Source organism: Martes martes (assembly GCF_963455335.1).
Source record: "Martes martes genome assembly, chromosome: 18".
Taxonomy (NCBI): domain Eukaryota; kingdom Metazoa; phylum Chordata; class Mammalia; order Carnivora; family Mustelidae; genus Martes; species Martes martes.
Genome location: NC_137906.1, coordinates 11,108,949 through 11,129,707, shown reverse-complemented (window position 1 = coordinate 11,129,707; position 20,759 = coordinate 11,108,949). Strand labels below are relative to the sequence as shown.

Sequence of the window (20,759 nt, the reverse complement as noted above, 5' to 3'; positions counted from 1 at the left end):
CATAGCTAGCGTTAAGCAAGAGCTCACTTAGGTTCCGGAGTCACGGTTTCATGCTTGTCCCAGGAGTGCCCTCCAGAGCAAGGTTTCCTCCACGTGAGGCTTACGCATCGCACTTGGTGTCTGTCTGGCACAGTTCCTCGGTGTTTTACATCTTGCGTGAGACTGACCTTGCATTGCGTGGTAGCCTAGGTATTTTGTGAATGGCCCTCAATTTGTATTTGATGGTTTCTTCCGGATTAGAGTCAAGTTACACATCTTTGGCAGGAATTCCCCAGAAGCAGCGTTGTGCACTTCTTGCTCCGTCATATCAGCAAACAAGATGCCAGTTTGCCCTATTCCTGGAGATTTGAGAGTCTCTCCTGTTCTTAATATAATTTATTTTTTGATTATGTAAAACACGGACACAACTCCAGAAGTCAGACCTCTAGTAACAGGTGTGCCCAAAAATCGTAAAGGAGCCAGAGTAAGTGCTGAGCGTAGTGAACTCTGGTTCTTGTGTGTGCTGGGGGGACGGGACAGTGGGGGTGATGCTCCCTGCTCAGTACCATAACTGACACGTTTGCCGTGTGTTTAGTTGTAGAAGCAGGACGACGGACTATGACCTGGTTGGCGGCGACCAGCTGCACTGCCACTTTGGCTCCATCCTGCACACGACGGGCCTGCAGTACAGGGATTTCATTCACATAAGCTTTCACGACAAGGTCGGTACAACAGCGCCCCGTCACTGCTCTGGGGTCCTGGGGTCCTTCCAGAGCGTGGCGGAAGTTATAAATTATCTCCCCCAGAAAACATGCACGCATGCGCACGCACACACTCATGGACTTAACGCGAGATGGAGCCGAAGTCTTTGTAGAGATACCGCCCTGGGTTCTAGGCAGCCCACCTTCTGCGGGAGAACAGCACCACTGCCCAGCTGTTAGAGACGCTGGGCTGGGCGAACTCGGCCCCGTAGCTGCGCGCTCTCACTCTCGAGAACTCATGCTTCTTTCCCTCACCCTCAGGTCTACGAGCTTCCCTTCTTAGTGGCTCTGGACCACAGGAAGGAATCTGTCGTGGTAGCGGTGAGAGGAACCATGTCTCTGCAGGTAAGGAGCCCCGTGCTCGAGGCCCCGGGATGAGGGGTGGGGCAAGCAGCAAGCGCAGGTGCCAGGAGACCCGCCTTTGCTGGAACAGGGGATAGAGTCCCCAAGAGTTAGAGCAGCAGGCGTAGCCAAAACCACCAGGATAGAAAGTGGAGAAGCTGCCCCTGGGCTGTGACGTGCTGCCTTTGGAGAAATGGTTGGATTCGGTTCTTTTCGCTGAGAAGCGTCAGAAACAGCGGCAGGCCTGGGTTCCCCAGTGGAGGACTTCCTCCAGAGGCGCCCCCGACTCGCGGGGGCCGTGGGGCCTGCTGTGCAGCCCTGTTGCCCCGCCAGCGAGCCCTGTCCCGCCTGCCCGCCCCCGCCTTCCCCGCCCTGTGCAGATGAGTGGGCGGCCGCCGCGCTCTTCCTGTGTCATGCTCTTTGGTGTGTTCTTGGCCATTCCTCAGTCTCGTTTCCTGACCCTCACTTCCCCGCTGACCCAGAAAGCGTAGTGAGACGCCACAGTAGGAGCTCTCGGCCTCCTGCGGCCAGGGCCTGCCACTCTGGGGGTTGGCCAGGACTCCGCACCTGCCCGAGGCTCTGCCGGAGGCACCGAGGAAAGCAGACGCCTCACCTCCCCCGGCCCCCACTTGTAGTGATTCTGCAGCATCCCGCAGCTGGCCCCGGAAGGAAGCATGGACTTGTTCTTGCTTTTTCTCCTGGCTTCCTGCCCGGGTCTCTCTGGCTGTCTCCCCGTTCGCAGCCCCGTGGCCCTCGTTGTGGCCATGCCCTCGGCGCCACTTCCCCCACCCCCACACGCCTGGGAAGCAGTTTACTACCTTGGTTCCTATTTCTGGTCTCTTATCTTCCTAGTCAGTCCTTATTCCGTTCACAGACGGGTCTTTCTGTCTAGACCATGGGTCAGATGTTACCACTGCTTCTCAAAAACCACTCTTGGGTGCTCCCCACCCCGTTACTTTTTTTTTTTTAATTTTTTTTAAAGATTTTATTTATTTGACAGAGAGGAGAGACAGTGAGAGAGGGAACACAAAGCAGGGGGAGTGGGAGAGGGAGAAGCAGGCTCCCTGCCGAGGAGAGAGCCTGATGCAGGACTCGATCCCAGGACCCTGGAATCATGACCTGAGCCGAAGGCAGACGCTTAACAACTGAGCCACCCAGGCGCCCCAAGATTTTTTATTTATTTATTTAATTTTGAGAAAGAAAGCTTGTGAGTGGGGGAGGGAGGGGCAGAAGGAGAGAGAGAATCTTAAGCAGGCTACACACGTAGCGCAGAGCCCGACACTGGGCTCACTCTCACAACCCTGAGATATGACCTGAGCCAAAATCGAGAGGCGGATGCTTAAGCAACTGAGCCACCCAGGCGCCCACCCCCATTACTTTATAATAGAAAATTCATGTGTCTTATCACAGCTGTGTTAGTGCTTAGAGACCTCAGCCCAGCCTGCCTTTCTGGTTTCTACCCCAAGCTCACCCTGCCAGTGGTTCTCCAGTGTGCCAGAGTCCCCCCAAGCTTTGCAGGGTATAGTTATGGAGTCCACTCCCCAGTGGGTTAGCTGCCTTGGGTCCTGGGGGGACACCCACCTCTTGGGCTCTGCCAGTGGCCCCTCTGAGCACCCATGTGCCTGCCCCTCTATCTGCTTCCTGTGCTCAGATGCTCTCTGCCTTGGGTCTTCCTGGCCCCTTGGGTGGGATTGCTGTCCTTGTTCCCTGAAAGCAAGATTTTCTTTAAATCTTTTGCTCAGATGCCACCTCCTCCAGGAAGTCCACCCCCACCCCAGCTCTGCAGTGCACCCCCCCCCCCACGCCCATGAATCTCTTACCCTCCCTTAGGTTTCAGTGAACTGTTGATAGCCCCTTTTGAGGACAGGAACCATACTTTGTTCAAAACCCAGGTACAGGGCTCTGTGCTTCTTGAGTACTTAGAGGTGTGCAGTGAGGGAAGGCAGAAGGTGTGCCTTAGCCGCATTGCACACCCGCTGCTTGCCGTGGGTCCCTCAGGACCATCCTGGCTGCCTGGGTTTCCTTCCTGAGGTCGGGTGTCTGGTTCAGTCCTCAGTGGTCCCTCAGAGGGACCTGCCGCGCCAGCCTCTGCGCGCAGCTCGTCCCAACGGCCTCTTCAATGCGCTCTTTGTAGGACATCCTCACGGACCTGTCAGCGGAGAGTGAGACCCTCAACTTAGAGTGTGGGGTGCAAGACTGTTCGGCACACAAGGTACAAGCCCTGGAGTGTGTGTTTGGGAATGTTCCATTAAGGAGAACCTCTAAGGGGTCAGGATTTTTCCAAGTCTGACCGTCTCCCAGGAGCGCTAACCACACGGCAGGTAGCAGCCAGCTGCCAGGTGCTGTGCGCAGTAAGGCTTTTCCTTCTCTCCGTAGAAATCCTTACGGCAGCCTCACGAGGTTGCTCTGGTTTCTTAAGAGGAAGGAGCAGGTTCAGAGCCATCAGGGGACTTGCCAGAGGCCACAATTAATTGGAATGTGTCCTTTGGCACTTGAACCGGGGTTGAACGCTCTTCTTCTCCCCTTGATGGGAGTCGTGTGTGGTTGTGGAGAAGAGAAGCTGCGGCTCAGCATGGGACCCCCCCCCCCCGGCCTGGGAGCCCCCCCGCGGACCCTCCCGCCCCTGGAGTGGCAGGCGCCCCCAGCACTTCCCTTGTCGCCTGGCGGGTTCCCCCTGCCTGTGTCACAGCACGCAAGTTCTCCTTTCACTCTTCCTGTGCCTGCCGCGGGGTTCAAGTCTCCTCCTCCAGGGACAGAAATGGCCGGTCTGGGGCAGAGTTGTTTTTTAATAGGAATTTAATTACATAACATGATGTTGATCATCATAACCCTTTTTAAGTATACGACTCTGTGACAGCAGAGACATTCAAAAGGCTGTGTCCCCATGACCACCATCTGTAGTCAGAGCCTCCTCGATCGCTCCTCCCTGCCCGCCCCCCAGCCCCTGGGAACCGCCGTTCCAGTGCCCCACAGTGTGCCTGTTCGGGCCTCGCAGAACCGGAGTCAGGTGTTACTTGTCCATTCACCAGGCCGGGTCCTCGAGGTCGAGCCAGGCGGTAGCACGTGTCAGTCTCCTTCCCCTGCCGGCTGCTGGACGCCCCACCGTGTGCCAAGACCACGCGGATGGACGCGGGGGCCACGTCCGGGCTGTGGCTGGGAACAGCCGTTCGGGTCCCTGCCTCCAGTGCTTCAGGGACACTGCCCGGGAGCGGAGTCGCCGTGTGTGCTGGCGGCGCCTGGGACGTGTCATGGAGGCCCTGGCTGTATTCGCGCAGCCCGACCTTGTTCTCCGCGTGCTTTCTCGCTGGCTTTTGATGCTTCCGGTCGTCCTGCTGGGCGCAAGGCAGCGTCCCACGGTGGCTGGGCAGAGCAGAGTGTTTGCACATGCGAGGGAAGGACCAGTCCTGGAAGTTACAGCAGCTCCTTCTGGGGAGAGGGACGTCGGGGTGGAGGGCGGGGGGCCGGTGCTGCTTTATACACTGCGTGTGTTTTGTGTGGTGATGATTTTTTAAGTAAAATGCCTAATCTTTATAAAAGTATGTGTCAGAACCAGACTGTCGCTGATGGAGCTCCCGTGTCCTGCTGGGCAGTTTCGGTACGTTCCTTCTGCCACCAGTTAGCAGCGGGACGGTCCCGGGAATGTGAACTTTCCCATCAACCCTTAACTGTCTTTGTGAGCCTCACATCACAGAAGAGTCCAGTGTCACTACTGGGCATGTGTGTAGAAAAACAGAAAGAAATGTCTTACTTTCTCACAGAGACACAGTTAGCAGCCGGCCGCACACACGCGTCAGGATCCCATGGGCTGGGCTGCGGCCTTTTTCTTAGAATCCATCCGAAGGTCAAGGCTTTGTGGGCCACAAAGTGCGCTCTGGGCCTGACCTCCAGCCCAGGTCAGGCCTGAGGGCGTGAGTTCAAAGTGGTGCCACCGAAGGCAGTCTTGGCCTTCCCTGTGTGTGACGAGGCAGGGCCTCCCGCCGGCGCTGCTGTGTCCAGATCACCTTTGGCTCCACCTGTCCCACAGTAGGTCCCTGTGCGGGGTGGGAGGCGGCTGCACTGCCGGCCGGAGGGGAGGCTGGGGAGGCCTGCTGGTCGGTCGGGAGGTGCTCCATGCTGACGGGAAACCCGTCGAACCTCCTCTTAGCTTCTCTTGTATGCGGCCAGGCTCGGCCTTCTCCCACCGAACTCGGTAGTGACCGACTCGGGAATTTGCAGGAGCTTTCAAGGCAGTCCCCAGTGTCCCATCTCAGCGCAGGATCTCTCCCAGTCGGTGCCGGGAGAGAAGGCAGGCCTGTCTCATCATGGAGGGCTCTCTCGTCTGTGGAGACGGCTGCATTTTCAGGAAGCCTGTCTCTTAGGATGGCTGTGTTTATTAGGTTTTATGTTTTATGTATTTTTTGAAAAAGATTTTATTTATTTATTTGACACAGAGAGAGAGATCACAAGTAGGCAGAGAGGCAGACAGAGAGAGAGGAGTAAGCAGGCTCCCTGCCGAGTAGAGAGCCCGATGCGGGGCTCGATCCCAGGACCCTGGGATCATGACCTGAGCCGAAGGCAGAGGCTTAACCCACTGAGCCACCCAGGTGCCCCTGTTTTATGTATTTTTGGAAATTAAAACCTAACCTTCCTAGAACTCCGCTTCCATGGTCTTAGTTTTGTGTCTGTGGGAACTGGATGCTTAATCGGCTATTACCAATTCAGAGCTTTTTTGTTTTGATCTCTCGTTGAAAGATCAGTCCTTTATCAGCTAGATCAGACCGGCCGTCGGGACTCGGCAGAAGTGTGGTCAGCGCATATGGCAGGATACTTGTGTAGCTACAGAAAAGCCGTAGAAAGATCCGTTGGCCTGGAAAGGTGTTGTGGATGTCACCCCTTCCTTCGTCCCCAGAACCAGTCACAGAGCGCCAGCTCCATGCCCGGCCCCACGCCGGGGACCAGGAACACGGCGGGGCGCAGTAGCAGTGGCCACCACTGATCCCCGGATGCTCACCTCGGCTCTGGGGACACACGGAAGCACGCATGCTGTAGCCCTGTCGTGTGATGGGACCTGTCCTGTTCGACGACCAATGGCCGCTTTCTCTTATCTGTGTTTTTAGGGGATTTCTCAAGCCGCCAGATACGTTTACCAGCGCCTCGTCAATGATGGGATTTTGAGCCAAGCGTTCAGCATCGCTCCCGTGAGATTCTGACTTCTCATTGATTGTGTGTCATCCAGCTGCGGTTCGCCTTGGTCCGCTAACGCTGCCGCTCCTCTCTCTCCGCAGGAGTACCGGCTGGTGGTGGTGGGCCACAGCCTGGGGGCGGGCGCCGCGGCGCTGCTGGCCCTCATGCTCCGGAGCTCCTACCCGCAGGTCCGCTGCTACGCCTTCTCCCCGCCCAGGGGGCTGCTGAGGTGCGTGCCGTCGGGGGGCCGCGGGCGAGTGCCAGTCCCCGCTCCGCACTGCTCGCCCCTGGGCTTCCATCGCGCGCTCTCCTCCGCGCCCCCTGTTTGTTTCCAGCGCTGTTGGGTGGCTGACAGACCGAAGAGGCCCTCGAAGGTCCGCGAGCGGAGCTCTGCTTCCCTAGACGGTGCGGGCCTGAGATCTTTCTGTAAACGGAGACGCGGTCGGTGTTTGTGTCGGGTGCACAAGGCGGTCATTTGGTATTTGTACAGATTGTGCAGTGATTACAAGAAATCGAGAAGAGAACATCTGCCACTTTATCTAGTTACAGAGGTTTTTTTTTTTTCTGGTGGTAAGAACCTTGAAGATTTATTCTCTTAGCAACTTTGAGACACGCAGCCCAGCAGGTGAACTGTGGCTGCCGCGCTGTGTGTTCTGTCCCTGCCGGTGTCCGTGACTTACTAATAACCGGAGTTTGTCCTCTTTGACTCCCTTCTCCTGTCCCACAAGCCCCACCTCTGCAACCACCAACCCAGATTCTCTAGATCTGCGAGCTTGGTTTTTGGTTTGGTGGGGGGGGGGGGTTCTTTTTTTTTTTTTAGATTTACATGTAAGTGCGGTCCTCCAGTATTTGTAAAGATAAGTCTTTCTTATTCCCCGTAGCATAATGCTCTCCGGGTCCATCCGTGTAGCTGCAGATGGCAGGATTTCCTTTGCTTTATTCTGCTTTAGCCTGTTTTCGTTGTTTTATGGCCGTTGTGTATATACGTGCACACCGACACTTAGTGCCAGCCGACACTTGGGCTGTGGTCCCAGCTGCTGGAGATGGTGCTTTGGTGAACGCGGGGTGCAGACGGCTGTTCAGGTCAGGAGAGTTGTTGCTTTTGGATCCGTGTCTGGAAGTGGAATCACCAGATGATACGATAGTTGTACGTCCTGCTTTTTGAGGAACGTCCATACTGTTTCCCAGTGGCTGCGCCCATTTACCTCCCCCCAGCAGTGCACAAGGGTTCCCTGTTCTCCAGGTCCTCACCCACACTGGACGTTTCTTGATTTGGGGGGCTTTTTTGTTCTTGTGTTTAATACTAGCTGTGCTGACAGGTGGGAGGGGAGATCTTACTGTGGTTTTGATTTGCATTTCCTGTCAAGTAGGGATGTCGCGCGCCTTTTTGTGCCTGTGGGTCGTGTGCGGGTCTTTGTGCGGAAAATGTCTGTCCAGTCCTCTGCCCATTTTTGAGTCTTATTGGTTTTTGGTGTTGCCTTGTGTGAGTTCTCTCTGTATTCTGGGTATCAGCCCCGTGTCGGGGTCGGCACACGTTCCCTCCCGTTCGTTTCATTGGGGGTTTCCTTTGCTGTGCAGAAGCTTTTCAGTTGGATGCAGCCCCTCTTGGTTATTTTTGTTTTTGTCACCTTTGCTTTTGGGGTCAAATCCAAAAAATTATCACCAGGACCAGTGTTAAGGAGCTTACTGCCTGTTTTCTCCTTAGAGTTTTCTGGTTTCAGGTCTCTAACCCGTAATTAGTTCTTTCTGCGCGTGTGATGGGAGGTGGGGGGTCTGGCTTCACGCTGCTGCACGGGGCTTCTGTTTTCCCATCACCGTCAGTCGAAGAGAATGTTCTTTCCCCACCGTGTGTTCTTGGCTCCTCTGTTGTCAGAGAGTTGGGTGTGTTTCTGGGCTCCGTGTCTGTCTTTATGCCAGGACCATACGGCTGTGATTACTGTGGCTTTGTAACATAGTTCGAAGTCAGGGAGCACGAGGCTGCCCACTTTGTTCTGCCCCTAAAGATGGCTTTGGTGGGGCGCCGGGATGGCTCAGTTGGTGAAGCGTCTGCCTTCGGCTCCCGTCGGGATCCCGGAGTCCCAGGAGCGAGTCCCACATCAGGCTCCCTGCTAAGTGGGGAGTCTCCTTCCTCCTCTGCCTCTGTTCCCTCCCCTGCTCATTCTCTCTCTGCCAAATAAATAAATAAAATCTAAAAAAAAAAAAAGAGAGAGAGAGATGACTTTGGCTAGTTAGGGCTTTTTTGTGGTTCCACAGAAATTTTAGGATTATTTGGTCTGTTTCTTGAGAGAATGCCGTTGGAAGTTTGATAGGGTTTGCACGGACTTCAGGTGGCTCTGGCTGCTGTGGACATTGCGACGGTATCAGTTCTGCCGGTCCGTGAGTGCGGAACATCTTCCTGTTCATTGGTGTCTTCTGTTTCTTTCATCATAGTTTCCTGTTCACAGGGTACAGGTCTTTACCTCCTTGGTTAGATTTATTCTGTCATATTTTTTCAGGGCAGTTGTAAGTGGGATTGCTTATTTTTCTTTTCTTCTTTTTTTTTTTTTTTTTTTTTTACGATTTTGTTTATTTATTTGACAGAAGATCACAGGTAGGCAGAGAGGCAGGCAGAGAGAGAGAGGGAAGCAGGCTCCCTGCTGAGCAGAGAGCCCGATGCGGGGCTCGATCCCAGGACCCTGGGATCATGACCTGAGCTGAAGGCAGGTGCTCAATGACTGAGCCACCCAGGCGCCCCCGGGGGTGTGTGTTTTATAAATTAACATAATATTCTGTATATGTTATATCCTTAAATATTGTTTGAGAACGTGTTTTTATAGAGCTGCTTAGTATTCTATCATCTGATTATGGCATTTTTAGTCTACTGATGGATATTTACATTCATTTTTCTCATCACAAGTCAGTTATATATAAATATTGGTATACCTTTTAAAATTTTTAGAAGTTTTTTTTTTTTTTTAAGATTTGTTAGAGTGCATGTGCTCAAGGGAGAGTATGGCGTGGGGAGGAGAAGCAGGCTCCCCACTAAGCTGGGAGTCCTTTGTGGGGCTCAATCCTAGTACCCCAGGATCATGATCTAAGCTAAAGGCAGACACTTAACAGACTGAGCCACCTAGGCACCCCTAAGTTCTTTTTATATTAAAATATATACTTATACATGTGAGAAAACATGAGTAACTCTTAAGAATAACTGAATTTATAAATTGTGGAACAATTAACATAAAACATATTTTTGAGACTAAGCAGCAAACATCCATACAGCTTGGATGCATTTTGCTGTCTGAAAAAAGCCCTGCACAAAAGACCTATTGTATGATTCCGTTTATATGACCTTCTAGAAAAGACAGAAGCATATGATGACAAAGCATACCAGTGGTTGTCTGGGCTTGGGGTGGGATTGATTGACACGGGACACAGGGAGCTTCCTGGGGGTGGTGGAAATGCTCTTCATCTTGGGGGTGGTACTGGGAGTTCTGTGCCTTTGTCAGAACCCATCGTACACTTACAGTGGGAGGTTTTGCTGTGTATACCTCAGTGAGGCTCGTTTAAAAATACACACAAGGCTCTGTACCCAAGTGGAGAGAGAGAGTAGTCAGTGCCTTCGAAAATCCCCACGCATCCTCTCCTTTCCTGTCCACGGATTGTCACCGTCCTGATCTGTGTGAAAATTCCTCCTTTGCTTTAAAAAGTAGTTGTACCACCTATATGCAGGTCTCCACAGAATAGTTTGGATTTGTATGGTTTTGAAATTTTATTTCTATTTTTTTGAAGTTTATAGAGCTAGAATAGTACTTAATTGTATTTTGTGACTTCCCTTTTTTAGTCCACATTATGTTCGATGCCTGTAGGATGTGGTTCTGTCCATTCTGATTATATTCTGTCCTGTATCGATCACAAATGGTCTGTGTCACTGGCGATGCATGGTGGTTGTGTGGACCCTCTCCGGGTGTAGATCACAGCGTGTGCACATGCTCCCCTTTCATGTGTGAGGCCGGTGCTCCTTCTACAGAGCGGCTGTGCGTGTGTATGCTCGCCCACAGTGTATATGAGTTCACCACGCTCCACATTCTCACCAACAGTTAATATGAGATGTAAGAGATTTTTGCTGGTCCGACTGGTGTGTGGTGATGTTTCATCATGGTCTAATTTGCATGTCCATGATTGCTAATGAAGTTGGGGCTCTTTCCACGTATTATTGGCTGTATTTCCGCTTTTGTTCTTTTTGGCCATTTTTCTGTTGGGTCACTGGTTTCTGAACACGTGTGTTCTGTAATCGGTTCTTTTGTGGCTCCAAGTATGTGTCTCGAATATGCTCTCCCAGTCCTTGATGCGTTTTGTATTTTCCTTGAGTCCTGTCTTCAGGTCATCATTTCTTAATTTTAACACTAATTTGTCAGTCTTATATGATTTTTGGATTTTTGTTTCTTATTTAAGAAATCTTTCTATGCGGCACCTGGGAGGCTCAGTTGGTTGAGCGTCGGCCTTCGGCTCAGGTCTGATCCCAGGGTCCTGGGATTGAGCCCTGCACCAGGCTCCCCGTTCAGTGGGGAGCCTGCTGCTTCCCCTGCTTGTGCTGACAAATCTTTAAAACAAACAAACAAAAACCTTTCTATATTCTAAGGATATGGAGCTTGTTTCCTTTATTCTAACAGCTTTTAGTCTGGCCTTTCAACTTTATGTAGGTCTGTAATCTGTTTAATTGTGTTTTTCTGTGTGGTGTGAGGCAGGGATCCAGTTTCATCCCCTCCCCCCAACACGGCGCATTATCTTAGCCTTTCCCCTACTGCTAATGTGAAGTATTGGCATTTAGTAGTGCACATCCCTGCGCCTTTTACTTTTGAAAGACCATGTTGGCTCTTAGCCCTTGACACCTCCATGCCAATTTTAGAATCAATTTTGCAAGTTCCATAAACAGATTAGAATTATTTCAGCTGCCTTTATTTTCTAGTTCAGTTTGGAGGTAACTGACAGATACTGAGTTTTCCCACCTTTGAACATGAAATCAGTTTTCAGATATTCAGGGCCTCTTTAATTTTAGTATCTTTTCACTTAAGTAAGTTTTATGATTTTCTCCAGTCTTAACACATCTTTTGCTGACATACATCAATCTCATAGAAATTTGTGTTTTGATCTTGTATCCAACAGCCTTGTTAGACTTGCTTATTTTAATTCATCCGTAGAGTGATTTTTTTTTTTTTTTTTTTTACTGTGTGAACTAATTTCACAGCTTTGTCTTTTGGCCTTTTGGAGCTGATAGGATCACCATTAAGATGTCCTGTGTCCAGGGATGCCTGTGTGGCTCAGTCAGTTAAGCTGCTGCATTCAGCTCGGGTCATGATCCCAGGGTCCTGGGATCGAGTCCCGCATCGTACTCCTTGCTCAGCAGGGAGCCTCCTTCTCTTTCTGCCTCTGCCTGCTTGTGCTCGCGCTCTCTCTGACAAATTAATTAATTAATTAATTTTAAAAAATGTCCTGTGTTCCTTTGCAATTGGTCCCTTCCACCCATCCCCAAGTGCACAGGGACCTTTTTTGTCACTATAGTTTTGCCTTTCTCAGAATGTCCTATACATGGAATCCTACAATATGCAGGATTGCGTTGCATTTTCTTTTACTCAGTAAGATGCATCCAGGTTACGAGGATGCTTGCTTTATTCTTAAGTGTATGATCTTCGGTGTTGGTGTGTCTCGCTTGAAAGTTTCAGATTCTCAGATCTGTGAGGGTCTCGTCACACGTGACTGCCTCTGTCTCCCACTTTCAGAGCCTCCTGTCAGCATCGTGCCCCCTTGCTCTCATTTTGCATCTCCAGCCTCTCGTTCATAGCTCTGTATCTCTGCTTTTCGTGCTACAATTTGGATAATTAACCGATAGTTAACTAGTTAACTAGTTAACCGATTCTTCAGTGCTTATGATGATGTCATATACAAAAATAGTTCAATAAGCCACCATTTCATCAGCTTCAGTCATTTTGTTAACCTGACCAATCTTCATGTACCCACTGTACCCCACCACACCTCCCATAGATCCCTGTGGCTGGAGTGCTTTGAAGCAGATGAGACCTGTCATTTCATCTGTGTATATCCTAATATGTGTGTAAAGCATAGAGCACTTAAAATTTGATTCCAGTATGTTCTCCCAAAGATCTTATGTTTTACAGTTGATTTCTTTAAATTCCAAACAGGGTTCTTGGATTGGATATAGTGGATTTGTCTTGGAATTGTATTTTTGTTTTTATTTTTTTTAATTTTTTTAATTTTTTTTTAAAGATTTTATTTATTTATTTGACAGAGATCACAAGTAGGCAGAAAGGCAGGCAGAGAGAGAGGAAGGGAAGCAGGCTCCCTGCTGAGCAGAGAGCCTGATGCGGGGCTCGATCCCAGGACCCTGGGATCATGACCTGAGCCGAAGGCAGAGGCTTTAACCCACTGAGCCACCCAGGCACCCCGTATTTTTGTTTTTAAATCAAATTTAATGGCATGTGTACAGGGGATCCACAGATATGAAAGTTCTGTAATTCTCCTCTAATGTATAGATAGTTCAGTTCCCTCTTTATTTCTGAAACCAGGTTAGTTCTGGAGAATCCGCATTCCAGATTTCTCTTGGATAGTCACTCTGTCATTTAACATGTTCCTCTGTACTGTTGGCTGGATGTCCTAGAAAATGGTAATCATGTCTAGGAATTTGATCGATTCAGGGTTGGTTTGTTTTTTTAAGATTTTATTTCTCTGACAGAGAGACAGAGAGGGAACACAAGCAGGGGGAGTGGGAGAGGGAGAAGCAGGCTTCCCACAAAGCAGGGAGCCTGATGCGGGGCTTGAACCCAGGACCCTGGGATCATGACTGGAGCCGAAGGCAGATGCTTAACGACTGAGCCACCCAGGCACCCCTCAGGGTCAATTTTTTTTTTTAAGATTTTATTTATTTATTTGACAGACAGAGATCACAAGTAGGCAGAGAGGCAGGCAGAGAGAGGGGGGAAGCAGGTTCCCTGCTGAGCAGAGAGCCCGATTCGGGGCTCGATCCCAGGACCCTGAGATCATGACCTGAGCTGAAGGCAGAGGCTTTAACCCACTGAGCCTCCCAGGCGCCCCCCACTCAGGGTCAGTTTTTTGACAATAGTACGTGGTGGCCATGGCGTGCGGTTCCTGCTGCGCCGCGGCGGGAGGCACATGTCTGCTGATCTCTATGACGTCAGCAATACTAATTGATAGATACGTGTTCTAGTAGAGGCTGCAAAACGCTGACAGTCTGTCATTCCTTCTGCATTCATTAGCTGAAGATTAGAAAGAACTTTTCTTCCAAGTAGTCGGTTACTCTGGTGTGTTACTTCTCACCGCATAAGCAGGAGACACATGAATGCATGAGTCTTTCCCTTTATTTAGCCGCGTTCCGAGTAGTGGTGTTCCAGCAGCCTCCAGAGGCGGACAGGAATTGTTTTCAACTATCTCAGTCCCTTGCAGTTCACTTCCGTGTTCACACCGTCTTGTCTTTGGCCAGCAGGAACCCCTTCCAACTAGGCTTCTCTGACACAACGCCGGGGGACTGACAGTTTTGTACTCTGGCACTAGCGAACGTGTGCAGGTTTTAAACGCTGTGCCGGTACGCGGACGCCACCATTTCTCCACGCGGTGTTGGCTGTTCCAAGTAGGAAATGGTATTTAGAGACTATAAGCCAGACACCGGGTGTCTCTTCACCACCAGGCAGGTCACGGTTTCTAGGCCTTAACAGCGGCTTGAGGTTGGAAATGGTCGTTACTTCAAAGAGAAAATGTGTCTTTAGTTCACATTGACACTTTCAACTTAAGGATCAGGGTTTTTACTGAAAGTACGGGATTATATACTTGGTATTTAATCTGCCCACACAGCCACGCGTGTGCCCACGTGTGCACGGACTGGGGGGTCAATTTCAGGATGACTGCTGGAGGCAGTGTGGGATCTTTTTGCACCCTCTTTAGTTTTGTTTTTTTGTTTTTTTAATTTATTTATTTGACAGACAGAGATCACAAGTAAGGAGAGAGGCAGGCAGAGAGAGAGGAAGGGAAGCAGGCTCCCTGCTGAGCAGTAGAGCCTCATGTGGAGCTCGATCACAGGACCCTGAGATCATGACCTGAGCCGAAGGCAGAGGCTTTAACCCACTGAGTCACCCGGGCGCCCCACCTTCTTTAGTTCTTATGTGATAGCCCCGCTAGGGACGTGCAGCCACGTTTCTGTTGCTGTCGTCACTTGACGTAATTCTTCTGGTAGTAGCACTGTTAGGTTTGTTTGTTTCATTTGGCTTTTGATTTTAGGAATTGCTTTTGTTTCCATTTTTATGGTTCTATAAAACAATGACATGGTTCCGCAGACAACTCTATAAACAAGGTACATTCAGAAATCTCCCTTTCTCGGGGTGCCTGGGTGGCTCAGATGTCTAAGCGGCTGCCTTCGGCTCAGGCCATAATCCCAGTGTCCTGGGTTTGAGCCCCGCATCGGGCTCCCTGCTCAGTGGGGAGTCTGCTTCTGCCTCTCCCTCAGCCCATACTCTCTAAGTAAAATCTTTAAAAAAACAAGAAGCAATCTCCCTTTCTCTGTCCCTCTCCCCTCAAGTAGCCGTTAGGTTTTGACTTAGCTTTCCATTATCCTCACTTAGTTCTGTGTGAGAGCAAGTATGTATCTCTGCATCCCTCCGCCTCCCGGGTAAAGGCAGCGTCCGCCTGACACCCTGTGCGTCCGGCTCTCCTGACTCGGCCACACATCGCGCGGTCACCCCCCAGGGCACAGGGCAGCCGTGAAGGACTCGGTGCTCTGCGCGCAGGCCATAGTTTGTGCCCTGAACTGCTCTCCACAAACGGACCTTCGCATTCCCAGCCTCTGCTGTGACGAGCAGCGAGAGCTGCGGTGAAGAGCCTCTTGCCTCTTTTCGACCAGCGGCCCGGCGCGCCTGTGAGTCCCCGCGGCTGGGTCACAGGACACGAGCACGGGCGTCATCTGCTGTCTTGACTTGACTGGTGGAGTTTGTGGCTTTCCTGGAATCTGGCAAATAAGTTGCTCTGATCAGAGTATGTCTGTTTTACTTCTCGTAAAATTTTACTTCCCTTTTAAAGGGAAGAGGACAGTTTCATTCTCTGAAAACTTTCCTCACTGACCTGGCAGAGTTACTTGATTTCTCTTTGGAGCTCTTTGTGGGCAGTATACTCCTAAAACCTCCCTAATTTGTATTTTTCTGAAATTTCAGCAAATCCCTTTACGAATACTCTAAGACCTTCATGGTGTCACTCGTCCTCGGCAAGGATGTCATTCCCCGGTGAGTCCGCTGGATGCTTCGTCTGGGCTCGGGGCGGCCGAGACACCGAGTACTGAGCCTCCATCTGGTCTTTTGCCGAACAGGTTAAGTGTGACTAACCTGGAAGATCTGAAGAAGAGAATTTTGCGAGTGATCGCTCACTGCAACAAGCCCAAGGTAAGTGGGGGGCCTGTGAGAGCATCTGGGGGGTCCGCGACTGGGCGGGCCACGGGGAGGCGCTTCCCGCTCCTGAGCCTCTTCGACCAGGGCCTTGGATGCTGTTGCCTGGAGCGCTTCGCCCTCCGCACGGACTTGGGTCTGGCGTCCCACAGGCGATGCCGAAGGCGGCCCACGGTCGGTCGGTCACGGGACGCCACAGTGAGAACCCTCCAGTAGAACCTTCCCTGTCCTAGCGAGGGGACTTGCTGTCTGCCATACTTTGTTAGCTTGTCTTGTGACCAACAGTATTTTGATGCTTTTGGTCCCAACGCTGAGAAAACACATCTGCCAGACAGTGTTTAAGAAGTCCGAGTACAAGTACACTGGAGACTGTTGCAGTCCTTAATAGTGGTGGCCGGAGGTTATGTTTACCACTAGAGAAAGACAGCCATGGCGTAGCGAAAAGTTTTTTTTGTTTTTTTGTTTTTTGTTTTAAAGATTTTATTTTACTTATTTGACAGACAGAGATCACAAGTAGGCAGAGAGAGGGGAAGGGAGGAAACAGGCTCTCCGCTGAGCAGAGAGCCCGATGCGGGGCTCGATCCCAGGACTCCGGGATCATGACCCGAGCCGAAGGCAGAGGCTTAACCCACTGAGCCACCCAGGCGCCCCACGAAAAGTTTTTTTAAGGGCAGGTTTAAAAATGATTCTGCAGGGATATATCCCCTAAGGCAGGGGATATAAAGTTTTTAGAAGGGATTTTCACTTTTTAACCTGTTTTCTGATTTTTTGTTGTTGTTCCTCAAAAAAATTTATTTAAAATAAGCTTCTCCTTACCAACTGCTCCCCACTCAGAGTTCTAAAAAATATTAATAAATGTCATTAAGGGAAAGAGTAAAGCTGGTTGGCAGAACTGTCTGAGAAGAATGAAGGGTGATTTTCCTTAGAGTCGGCAGGGTTCGGTCTCTCCGTACTGCTTCCTGTTGGATGTGGCTTCACGGCCCAAGAGACACAGGAGTTGAGGCCCCTAACTTCCCCGCCCCTAAGATCCAGGATTTAGAGAGACGGCCGGTCTGAGCTCTGAGGGTCACTGTCCCCCAGCACGAGCTTCAGGGGCCCAGGTCCGAGTAACCAGCAGGCTGCCTTCTCGGGTCTGTCCCGCCAGTACCAGATCCTGCTGCACGGGTGCTGGTACGAGCTGTTCGGAGGAAGCCCGGATAACTTTCCCACGGAGCTGGACGGGGGCACCCATGGAGATCTGACGCAGCCGCTTCTGGGGGAGCAGAGCCTCCTGTCGCACGGGTCCCCGACCTACAGCTTCTCCAGCGACTCCCCCTTGGAGTCCCCCACCAAGTACCCCCCTCTTTACCCTCCCGGCAGAATCATCCACCTGGAGGAAGAAGGCACTGCAGGGAGGTGAGTGTGGGCAGCGCGGGCACGGAGCTGCCGGGGCTCGGTCCACGCAGCACATCGGAAATGCACGGGTTTCAGCCTAAAGGGCCGCTCGGCTAGTTCACCTTCTGCCTTTCCCAGGTTTTGCCGTTCTGCGGCTCGGTACAGCGCGAGGTGGTCCCACGAATCACAGTTCAGCAAAATACTCATCGGCCCCAAGATGTTGACAGACCACATGCCGGACATCCTGATGAAAGCCTTGGACAGCGTGGTGTCGGACCGGGCCGGCTCCGCTTTCTGCCCCGCTGGAGGCGGCTCGAGCGTGGATGTGGTGTAACCGGGGCTCACGCAAGCTGCTGCAGGACGACAGACTCCCGCTTCCGTTCTTAACCGAAGAAATCAGAGGGACTCCCGTGATGCCGGAACCTCGGATGTCCACTGGTAGGAACTGGATGGTCCTCTACATCACTGGCTAATGTGGGAAGTCGTTCTGGTCCCAGTATTAGCAGAGCCAGTTGTCAGGAGAGCACGGAGAGGATGGGACTCACACGGGAAGCTTCGGGAACCTCCAGGGCAATTCCTGAGTGATCTGAGAACTGTCCCAGGAAAGGGTGGGAATCCAAGGCCAGGTTAAGATGCGTTCCCACCTCTGATGCCACCTTTTCACTGACGGGGTCTTCAGGGTCTTACCACTGTTGAGTCTGAACCAGACATACAGATGGGCAGTTTACTTTGCAGACTGGATTTTCCTGGCTGCACACACCTGTATACTCCATTGTCAGGGCACAAATGGGCTTTCTCCTGGGTGGCCCCAAGGCCGGGCTGGGAATTAGGACCCCTGCCCCTGAGCGCGCCAGTCTCCACATCAAGCTGACTGCTTCATTTGCACATGATATACTGGCTTTTGGAGGTCAGCCAGTGGATTCAGAGGGAGTTAATAAAGCACTTACACGTGTCATTCGTGTCTGGACAGTGATGTCCTCATCCACTGGATGTTTCCAAGAAGGTCTGTTTTACTGGCTGGTTGTATAGCAATCCTGTTTTAAAAGTTTTGTCTACTGTAAGCAACAAAAATGAAGCCTTAAGCTTTCTTGGAGCTCTGGGCTAAAGGCTGAAGATCACACAGGCATCTGATTTAACCCTACCGAAGTGCCAGAAAATGACACTAAATGGATCTCTTTAAAAAGCATAAATCCATGAGGATGGGGAAAGAAGAAAAGGAACGTGGGTGGCCTAGGGGTAAAGAGACTCCCACTTGGAGGAAAGGCCCAGCTACCCCGGCTTACAACTCTGCCCCCCCGCCGCCCCCCAAGCACAGCAGGGGATCGGGAAGTCTGGCCCGGGGTTTGCTCTGAGGGAGGGGGCCTTGGATAGCAGGGCAGTGGGAGGCAAGGGGATGATGCTCCTCAGCTTCTCACACTTGGAGAAGATGCCACAACCCCCCTGAAGATTGTCCAGGGCAACCTGACCTCTGGAGACCCCTCCCTCAGGGCCTCTCAGCCCTCACACTAATACCACCTTAGTCTCTGAGTACCTGCAAAGGCCATTTTAAAAAACTGTGATTGAAATGCGACGGTGTTCAGCTGCCACAAGTTTCGTTTCTAAACACAATTCCTGTACATTCCTAGTGGCAGAAAGCTCAAAGATCTTGGACATCCCTTGACACCACTTGCGGTGCCCAGTTTCCAATCTGCCTCCCCCTTTCTTTTTTTCTTTCTTTTTTGAAAGATTTTATTTATTTGACACACACAGATCACAAGTAGGCAGAGAGGCAGGCAGAGAGAGAGGGGGAAGCAGGCTCCCCGCTAAGCAGAGAGCCCGATGTGGGGCCAGATCCCAGGACCCTGGGATCGTGACCCGAGCCGGAGGCAGAGGCTTTAACCCACTGAGCCACCCAGGCACCCTGCCTCCCCCTTTCTTAAGATGTACTTATTTTAGAGCAAGCATGAGGAGGAGAGGTGGAGGGAGAGGGAGAATCCCAAGCAGACCACGCTGAGCATGGAACCTGACACAGGCCCTCACTCCTGGGATCCTGAGATCATGACCTGAGCCGAAACTGAGTCAGACCCTTAAGCACCTGCACCCCCCAGGCGCCCCTGCAGTCTGCTTCTGCAGACTCTGAACTTTGAAGCCCTGGCCAAGGCCTGGTGGGCACACTCGGAACATGGGACCAGGAGAGACTACGTAGAGCTTGGGAACAGAGAAAGTGTTGCAACCACAAAACTGATGCCGAGACTGAGAAGTGGAGAATAAAGAATGCCTGGAAATTAGAAGCGTGACAGGTGGAAGTTCAGAGCATGTGGGTGACGCACAGCTATGGCAGCACACAGAGCCCACCCAAGCACAAAGGAGAAAAGCAGACCAGGACATGCAAGCCAGGGCGACAGTCCCACAGAACTTGTCAACAAAAACTCACCCCATACAACAGAAATGGCCAAGGAGGAGCCAAGAGAGCTGCCTTCCAAACGGAGGGGAACTGATCTCCACCCTGGAATTTCCAACCAGCCAGAAAAGACCAGGAGAGAACGAAGTTATTTTCAAAGACACAAGGGCTGAGAAACAGATTACCACACACTTCTGTCTCGGGAAGCTCTTGGAGGTGGTGGTCAAGATGAAGCAAACTAAAAAGGAGTCGGGGCTCCTGGCTGGCTCAGTTGATCAAGTGTGTGACTCCTGACCTCAGGGTCGTGAGTTCGAGCCCCACACTGGCCATGGGGATTATACTAAAGGCCCGAGGATTCTGAGACTTTAGGAAAATGAGAATCAGTGAAATACATAATACATGTCGACATCTTGAGAGATTTAGCCTGCAGATGGAGGTTCACTTGAATCATGAACACACAAGAAATGAAGCAAATCAAGTACAGATGATCCCTGACAAAAAGCAAGAAGTTGTGTAGCCAAATTCTGTTATTCCAGGACTGAGCTAGGAATATTCACAGGGTCACAGACACTAAATAGCGACCCCCCAACCCAAATCATTCTCTTGAGGGAATGGGAAATAGTGTGTTTTGGTGGGGGGGGGGGGGGTTGGTCTGCCATGCACAAGAGTATCTGTTGTAACAGCTGAAAATGAAAAATGCAACCAGCAATCAAGTGACTTAGCCTGACCCCCAGGGAGGGAAGGGGCTGGAGACTGAATCAGATAAACTGCCATTTAGTGAGCTGGACTGTGCAACAAAGCCTGCGGGATAAAACCCAAAACCGGGGTGGGGGGGTGCAGCTTGCAGGTGGGTGAGCAGGTGGAGATTTGGGGAGGGGGCGTGGAGGCTCCGTACCCCTCCCCCACACCTGGCCCTAGGCAGCGCTTCCATCTGGCTGTTCACATTCTATCCTTTCAAAACAAACTGGTGATGTAGTAGGTTAAAAAAAAAAAAATCACTTGGGCATATGGAGATAACAAAGATTAGTTAAAAGGACTCAAACTGGTTGCCTTAAGGGAGCAGGTTGCTGTTTTTGTAGCAAGCCTTTAGAACTCCGTGGTCTTTAAACTGTTTCTTTAAAAAAATACTCAAAAATAAAGCGATCTTCAGGTTAATAAAGAGGATAATTTAGAAAATTGATTCTAACATGACAAGTTCATAGTACAGTTTCAGGCTCTAGAAAGGATCTTAATTAGATTAGAAATCAGCCTCCTCCCTATCTCCCAACATGTGCCTCTTCAGCCCAGAGCTCTGGCCTAAGCTGTGCACACACACGCCCCAGT

At 51.2% G+C, this 20,759-nt stretch overlaps 1 protein-coding gene across 2 annotated transcripts in view; it reads left to right on the top strand.

The window, feature by feature from the left end:
- The window catches only part of DAGLB (diacylglycerol lipase beta), a 32,741-nt gene extending 12,140 nt beyond the window's left edge, over positions 1-20,601 (top strand). Inside the window, exons 7-15 of one of the 2 annotated variants that reach the window (XM_080830754.1) lie at positions 575-701; positions 1,002-1,085; positions 3,217-3,294; positions 6,179-6,259; positions 6,347-6,474; positions 15,455-15,523; positions 15,607-15,679; positions 16,827-17,077; positions 17,195-20,601. In XM_080830754.1, the coding sequence (XP_080686880.1) occupies positions 575-701; positions 1,002-1,085; positions 3,217-3,294; positions 6,179-6,259; positions 6,347-6,474; positions 15,455-15,523; positions 15,607-15,679; positions 16,827-17,077; positions 17,195-17,390 (1,087 nt within the window). In that variant the 3' untranslated portion in view covers positions 17,391-20,601. Of the gene's footprint in view, positions 1-574; positions 702-1,001; positions 1,086-3,216; positions 3,295-4,111; positions 4,678-6,178; positions 6,260-6,346; positions 6,475-15,454; positions 15,524-15,606; positions 15,680-16,826; positions 17,078-17,194 lie in introns of those variants that run through there. The other variant, XM_080830755.1, reaches the window with a different exon arrangement.
- Positions 20,602-20,759: the final 158 nt, after the last annotated feature.